This window comes from Medicago sativa, chromosome 4 (genome assembly GCF_051527215.1).
Source record: "Medicago sativa cultivar Bolivia chromosome 4, Bolivia_mono, whole genome shotgun sequence".
Lineage (NCBI taxonomy): Eukaryota > Viridiplantae > Streptophyta > Magnoliopsida > Fabales > Fabaceae > Medicago > Medicago sativa.
Window position 1 is genome coordinate 72,428,817 of NC_140752.1, and position 7,790 is coordinate 72,436,606.

A 7,790-nucleotide genomic window follows, 5' to 3' on the forward strand; every position below is an offset into this window, starting at 1 on the left:
TATTTTATGCATTGTCCATACCAACTGAGCTTCTTTTCATTTTTACTTATGATTTAATTTATCTAAAAATAGTTAATAATGTTTTTATTTTTATAATCTGAATTTTTAATAATTTTTTATGATTTAAAACTAGTTTTTTTTAGTTAAAAGAAAAGCTACGTAATATTGAAAAAAATAAAAATAAATAAATTATCCAATCAACATGCCACATCATCCATTTTGCATAGTCACAAACCATTAGAGTCCAAAATCAAAGAATCTTGGTATGACAAGGGGGATCTCAACCTTTTTATTTTATAGGAGTATTTTACATAAGTGTAAACCAAAACTCGCCCAAATGGCAGGAAGTAAACATATATTAACCCATTATTATTTTTTAGAAATTAATATAAAATATTTATTTCTATAAATATATTCAAACACTACTATAAATACTTGAGTTATGAGATAAATCTAAACATGTTTCAAATACCCCTAGTTGTGTATTTTTTCTGCAATGACTCTTATTGGCTGAGCCTTTGCCAATGTTATCCCAAATTTGTCCTCCATGTTCATATCTTCTATTTTCTTTCCATCCTCCAATTTCCAGTTAAAACAATTGATTAATGAACCCAACATCAAATGCAACATCCTCTTTGCTAACGTTAAACCAGGACAAATTCGCCTCCCAGCACCAAATGGTGTAAGCTCGAAATTGTGACCTTTAACATCAATTTCCGATCTTAAGAATCTTTCCGGTGAAAACAAATTTGCATTTTCCCAAACACTAGAATTTCTACCAATAGCCCACACATTGACCCACACATGTGCATCTTTTGGGATTGTGTATCCACAAATTTCCACATTTGTATTTGCTTTTCGAGGGACTAAGAATGGAACTGGAGGGTGCAATCGAAATGTCTCTTTTATTATTGCTTGTAAATAAGGAAGCTTAGAAATATTTGATTCATCTAAAGTTTTTCCTTTGCCAATTATTTGTTCCAGCTCTTGTTTTGCTTTTGACATAATCTTTTCATTTTTGAGCAATTCCGCCATTCCCCATTCTAGCGTAGATGAAATTGTATCGGTACCCGCAACAAAGAGAGTCTGATAAATAAAAAACATTCAATCATTTTACATTATCAAAATAGACATTTACATGCATTGCAAGTATACAAATACAAGAGTGATGGTATTTGTACAACCGATAACTTTTGCGACAATCTTCTTTCTTTCTCTTCTTATTAGTCAAAAACAAAAAAAAGATAAATATAAAGAGAAAGAATAAAAATATAAAATAAGTATAAAAGATATAGTTGTTCAAAAATTGTCACACAACAAATATCATTTCCATAAATAATACAACAAATTCGATGATGTGTTTTCACATCATTTTATGAATATAACTTTAGCAAATGGCCCCAAGCACGAGTGAACAATTTTTATAGCTAGTGAATACTCTTTTGGTCTCATTTACAAACAACTTTTTTCATATTTATTAAATAACTAATGTATCTGAATTATATTATAATATACATCAGTAATTAAATGAATCTAAAAACGAAATATTTGATTATAAATGTGATCGGAGGAAGTGCAAATTAAAAAATATATAAACAATGCAATATATATATATTTTTTTTAGAAAATTAGAGGTATATATATACAACTATTTAACATTGACCATGCGTTCTTATATCAACACAACACCTTTGTATTTTTATTTTTCTCAAGAAATCAAAATGGGATTTTTCAAACCAACAAAGAAAAGTAAAACACCAACCGCAAAGTTGAACCATTACAAATACAAACAAAAGAAAATCTACCTACGTGACAAAAGCGACACGTTGGTTGTTGAATCGGGTTATGCCACATCTGAACTTTATCAACACCTTTTGGACTATTTTGCGATGCATGTTTTTTACTAGTCAAAAGTAAGTAGATTGCTTTTTTAATAAAATAAAACACTAACCCACTTCAAAATGAAATTGGGGAAATAGTCACTTTAGTCCCTGAATGGGAAGCGATTCGTCAATTTAGTCCTTGAATGCAGAGAAACTTCAAAATAGTCCCTGAATGTAAACTCTGTTAGTCAATTTCGTCCCTGACGTTAAATAGGTCTGTTAACGATGACGTGGCGGCTGATGTGGCAATATGATAACTGCCACGTAAGATTGTGACTTGGCAAAACGTAAACACGTGGCAAAACGTAGTCACTTTAGTCCCTGAATCGGAAGATATTCGTCACTTTAGTCCCTGAATGCAGATAAATTGCAAAATAGTCCCTGAATGTAGACTTTGTTAGTCAATTTAGTCCCTGAATGCAAACTTCATTAGTCAATTTAGTCCCTGAATGTAGACTCTGTTAGTCACTTTAGTCCCTGAAATTGACCATGCAGTGACTGTTTTGCAATTACTCTTCATTCATGGACTAAAGTGACGATTCATCTCCCATTCAGGGACTAAAGTGACTAATTCCCCATTTGTAGCTTTGAATCTTCAGCTTTTCCAGCTTAGATTGTTGCATTGGACATAGAGGTCCACTTATGTTGGCCAACTTCAATCGGTTTGATGTCATAGTTCTCATTATGTATGACCTTATCTCCTATAATAAAGTCACAATCGGTTTCGCTCGGTATTTCAAAATACTTGAGTTAAACCCCTCACAAGTATTGTTGCATACATTATCAATCTTAGGATCAATACTAAAAAATGGGGAATTAGTCACTTTAGTCCCTGAATCGAAAGAGAGTCGTCACTTTAGTCCCTGAATGCAGATAAATTGTAAAACAGTCCCTACATGATCAATTTCAGGGACTAAAGTGACTAACGGAGTCTACATTCAGGGACTAAATTGACTAACGAAGTTTGCATTCAGGGATTAAATTGACTAACAAAGTCTACATTCAGGGACTATTTTGCAATTTATCTGCATTCAGGGACTAAAGTGACGAATCTCTTCCGATTCAGGGACTAAAGTGACTAATTCCCCAATCTTACGTGGCAGTTATCATATTGCCACATCAGCCGCCACGTCATCGTTAACAGACCTATTTAACGTCAGGGACGAAATTGACTAACAGAGTTTACATTCAGGGACTATTTTGAAGTTTCTCTGCATTCAGGGACTAAATTGACGAATCGCTTCCCATTCAGGGACTAAAGTGACTATTTCCCCAAATGAAATTAGTTAAAGGGTTAATTATGTTTTTGGTCCCTACAAAATTACGACCTTGTAAGTTTAGTCCTTACTTAATTTTAATAGTATTTTTAATCCCTACAAAAAATTTATGCACTCAATATTAGTCCTTACTCAATCCAAATTTGTTTAATTTATGCTTGAACTCTTAAGTTTTTCAACAATTTTTTAAAGGCGTGTTAAGAACGTTATTAAAAGGTCCTCCAAAAAAAATCTCGCAAAAATTTGATTTCTACGTCCATATTTTGGTTACTTATATCTTAAACTTTTGTCGTTTTAAAAAATTCATATTTAATTTATTTCATGTTAAAAAATTATAGATTTTAGGAAATGAACCTTTCATAGTGTTCTAAACTTGTATAAAAAGAATCGTTAAAAAATTTAAGAGTTTAAGGATAATTAAACAAAATTTATTTTTGCAGGGACTAAAATTATAAGTAAATTTTTTTTTTGTAGGGATCAAAAAAGCTATTAAAATTAAGTAAGGACTAAACTTAGAAGGTCGCCATTTTATAGGGACCAAAAACATATTTAACCCTTAGTTAAATAAGATATTCAAATTTACAATATTTTTTTGTTGAGAGGACCAAATTTAGAATTATTGCTTAGTTATTTTTAAACTGAAATATGACTAACTATACAAAGGACAAACACATATATTTAACTAGCTTATAGCCGGAGAGGGACAAGAAAGTACCAGAGATAAATGTTGGATTTGGTTTTTGTTCATCACTTGGGTGTTGGCTTGATCAATGTTTAGAAAGGAATTTAGCATGTCATTGTTGCTGTCAAAACCTTTGGCTTCCCTCATCTTCAACCGTTGATCAACCAAACGTTGGAAGATATCAAGGATCTTGCCAGCATAAACAGATGTACGACCCTTAATACCTTGTGGGTCAAACATCCTAAGTGCAGGAAAAAGATCAGCAATGTTTGGTTTTCCACATTCTTCCATTATATTCACAACTAGCTCCTTGAATTCACCAACTGAACCAGAAGAATCAACCAAATCAATAGAGAAAATAGTGTTTGACAACAAATTGATTGATGTCTTAAAAGCCATATAACCAATATCAACAGCTTCATTAATAAGACTACTTTGATTAATATCATTGATGAATTCTTGCAGTTTCTGACTCCTAATTCCCTTACTCTCATCAAGAGTCTTGTTAGAGAGTAATTGACTATTGCCTATTTTTCTTAAGTCTCTCCAAAGAGGTGAAACAGGTAAGAATGTCATGCTATATTAGTGGTGGTCATGAACTTGCACAGCATTGGGAATGACTTTATTTGATAAGAATTGATCATGGGTTTGAAGTATTTCTTTGGCCATTTTAGGTGAAGAGACAACTATGGTGGTTATTTGACCTAGCTTTAGACTCATGATTGGGCCATAAACTTCAGCTAATTTGGCTAAGGATTTGTGAGGTTTTTTCCCTAATTGAAGGAGGTTTCCTATGAAGGGAAGAGGAGTAGGTCCTGGTGGAAGCTTGATGTTTGAATTGTTTATGAGTTTGGCTCTTGAAAGCAGAAAATACACGGTCAATGCCAATAGAGAGAGGAAGAACATACAACTTGGCAAGTATTCCATATTTGAAAGTCAGAGATGTATGTTCTTGAGCTTGCTATTGTGCCAACAAATGCCTATTTATTATATAACCAGCCATCTAATGCCGGTGAGAACATAAATGTTTCTTATATTATAACTTCAGTGACAATACCATCAAATGAAATCACAACCATACAAAAAGACAGAGATAATGAAAAAAAAAAAGAGAAAGAGAGAGATGGGGTTTAGTGGTCCTGAATAAAATCTTAGAGTTTGAAATTTCCATTGAACTATTCGCGTTTTCACATGCAATTTATTTTGGTTATAAAATTTTGATACATCCATGAACTATTGTCATTTCTTAGGTTAAAAATTTATTTGTCATTTTAGACGAACAATATACTCCCTCCGGTCCTATATATAAGAGAAAGTTAGGTCAACAAAAATTAATGTATTTGGACTGAATTTTTAACTATATACATCAACTTTTGTTGACCCAAGTTTCTCTTATAGATAGGACCGGAGGGAGTACTATTTACCAACTTTTGTGTGTTGATTACAAAGTCGCCGCCTCATAGGGAAAGAGATTGTCTCCATTTTTTTCTTCTTCTCTCATGTGTAATCTAAATCCTCCGTTAAATAAGTGAGATAATGTTGTTTGTAATATTAAAAAAAGAAAAAATAGAGTGTAATCAAAGACACATATATAGACATGACAGAAAACTAGAGGGATTCCCATCGGAGAGAATCCACTTCCCTCATGCAGATACCAATGGAAGTTACTTGTGTTCTCAATGAATCCTAACCATAGATGTGGTAACCTTATACTCCATCCGTTCCTATATCTAAGCACTCTTTTATTAGAGGCAAATGGTGCTTGCATATAGAGACGGAGGAAGTATAACTGCTATCAAATTTTTATGATCCAGAAAATGTTTAAAAATTAAACAAAGAAAAATTGCTAAGTATAATTTGAAGTAAATGGTAGTGTTAACTTGTGCCCTTAGGGCACATGTTAAGAAATCCAAAAAAGAAACTTTCTCTAAAATTTTGTGCATTCAATTCATTAAAAAGTTAAAGATTAAAAATAATGCACACATTCTAATAAAGTATTTTTATATTTGATTTATTAACTTGTGCTAGCATTTCCCTTTTTTTTAACCCGTCGTCTTAATTTTGTTATGTTTGTAGATGATTTCACTTTTTGAAAATATACAATTAACCATAATATCATGAAAGATAAATATATTTATTTGTGGTAACAAATTTTTTTAAGGAATTTGTGGCAAAATTTTGTTTACCGACATGGGAATGTCTATTATGCAAATGGTTTAATTTCTATTCCAAAAATAATTTCCAATGCTAAATTTTTGTGTGTTTGGTTCTGCTGTGAGTAGAATTGATTTTGATAGAATCGAGTTTGAGTGAATTGATTTTGGTCGGAAGTCAGTTATGGTTACAGTGGTTTATGTTTGGATACCTTCATAGTAAACATGATTATATATTTTTTTTTTGAGTAAGTACACATGATTTATATTAAATATGTTATTTGGGTAGTTTGAATCAAAATTGCTTTTTAACATATAATTACCAAAATGGGTTTTTAGTAAATGTGTGTTAAACTACATCTCTTTTTCATTTAAGATGAGTATTTAAATTTTATTAAATTGATAAATTAATATAACTGTAGAGTATTTAAATTCTTATTAAATTAATAAATTAAAATATAATTGTATTGAATTTGATTTATATTGATTTTTTAAAGTATATTCAAACATGTAAAGAAAAAAAAAACGTAATGTCAACTAAAAAGATTATGTTGCCGTATTATTCTAGATTTATAAAAAAAAAAGTGCATTATTTTAGAGCGTACATGAATAAATGTAGAAAAAAAGTTTCCTGTAAAACTAAAAGGTACAAAAGAATACATAGTCGTGAAACCGTCGGGATAATTCCTTTCGCTCTATTTAGCATTTTTCAAATTGTAATTGTAGTTATTAATACTGATCAAGAAGTACTATCCACATTACATCACATAATCGATTCTGATTAGCGCAAAAGCTACTATTACCTGCTTCAATGAAACGCAAGTTTGGAGTCAAAATCACATAAAAAAATAGATAGCCAAACATATAGAACTTGGTTGTAAAATTGAGTATAGCACCTTAAAGAGATATTCTTGCATGAACTCTTACCTAAGAGATTATTCTTACACCCAACCAATAAAAATATGACACATGTTATTAACTTTAAAAAAAATGTGATTTTAATTAAGGAAATGGAAACATAAATGGTGGTGGGTGGTTTTTGTTGGTTAAAGAAAGTGGAAAAAAGGAGAGAGAAATATTAAAAATAATGAGAAAAAATTATGATATTAATTATTTTTATTATTTTAATGAGATGTTTGATTTTAATTGGTTGAGTGTAAGAATCATCTCTTATGTAAGAGTTCATGCAAGAATTTCTCCACCTTAAAACTCACGTTTAATGATTTCAAACGTCAAACCAAAGATAGACTTTATCTCCTATACGTGCCTTCACTTTTGTTGATAGAGATTGATAACGAATCCTGATACATACAACTCCAAGAAGAAAGAATATTGCAAATGTCTTAAGAGTCAAACCTCATTTCATATTGAGAAATTGTATAAGAGTTATTTGAAATTGATGCAAAAGAAAGGAAATATGTGTCCATGAATGAACTAACATGTGGTTGAAGGAAAATGCTAGATATCAAAAATGGATTTTTTTGATGAATTCAAGAATGACATGGCAGAATAATCACCCTTAGATTTTAATCTTATTTATTAAAGTTTCATAAAAAAAATATATATAACACCCACCACCCCATGATTTCCGGCCAGGCTGAAATTTTATTGGCTAACATTAATTTCGGGACAATTTCTTGATAAAATCTTTCTTGATAAATAGCATTGGTCTGGTTGAAATATGTGTTCATTATACCTGCGAGCCCCATTTACACTATATGGCCTGTGTCCGTGTCAAACTTTATCTCTGAATATTCTTAAGTACATTTTTTTTTTTTTGAGGGAAGTACATTTG

General features: G+C 31.0%; 1 protein-coding gene across 1 annotated transcript; it reads right to left on the reverse strand.

The window, feature by feature from the left end:
* Window positions 1-260: 260 nt before the first annotated feature.
* Window positions 261-4,869, reverse strand: LOC146931580 (geraniol 8-hydroxylase-like). Its single transcript, XM_085703084.1, has 2 exons — window positions 3,876-4,869; window positions 261-1,086 (listed from the first exon to the last, which is right to left on the reverse strand). The coding sequence occupies exons 1-2, from the start codon at window positions 4,416-4,418 to the stop codon at window positions 475-477; spliced, it is 1,155 nt and encodes a 384-aa protein (XP_085559210.1). The 5' UTR covers window positions 4,419-4,869; the 3' UTR covers window positions 261-474.
* Window positions 4,870-7,790: the final 2,921 nt, after the last annotated feature.

Coding starts and splice junctions, on each gene's coding strand:
- LOC146931580 (XM_085703084.1), bottom strand. CDS start 4,418: ATGACATTCTTACCTGTTTCACCTCTTTGGAGAGACTTAAGAAAAATA. Junction 1,087..3,875: donor AAATCCAACATTTATCTCTG/GTACTTTCTTGT, acceptor TTTATTTATCAG/ACTCTCTTTGTTGCGGGTAC.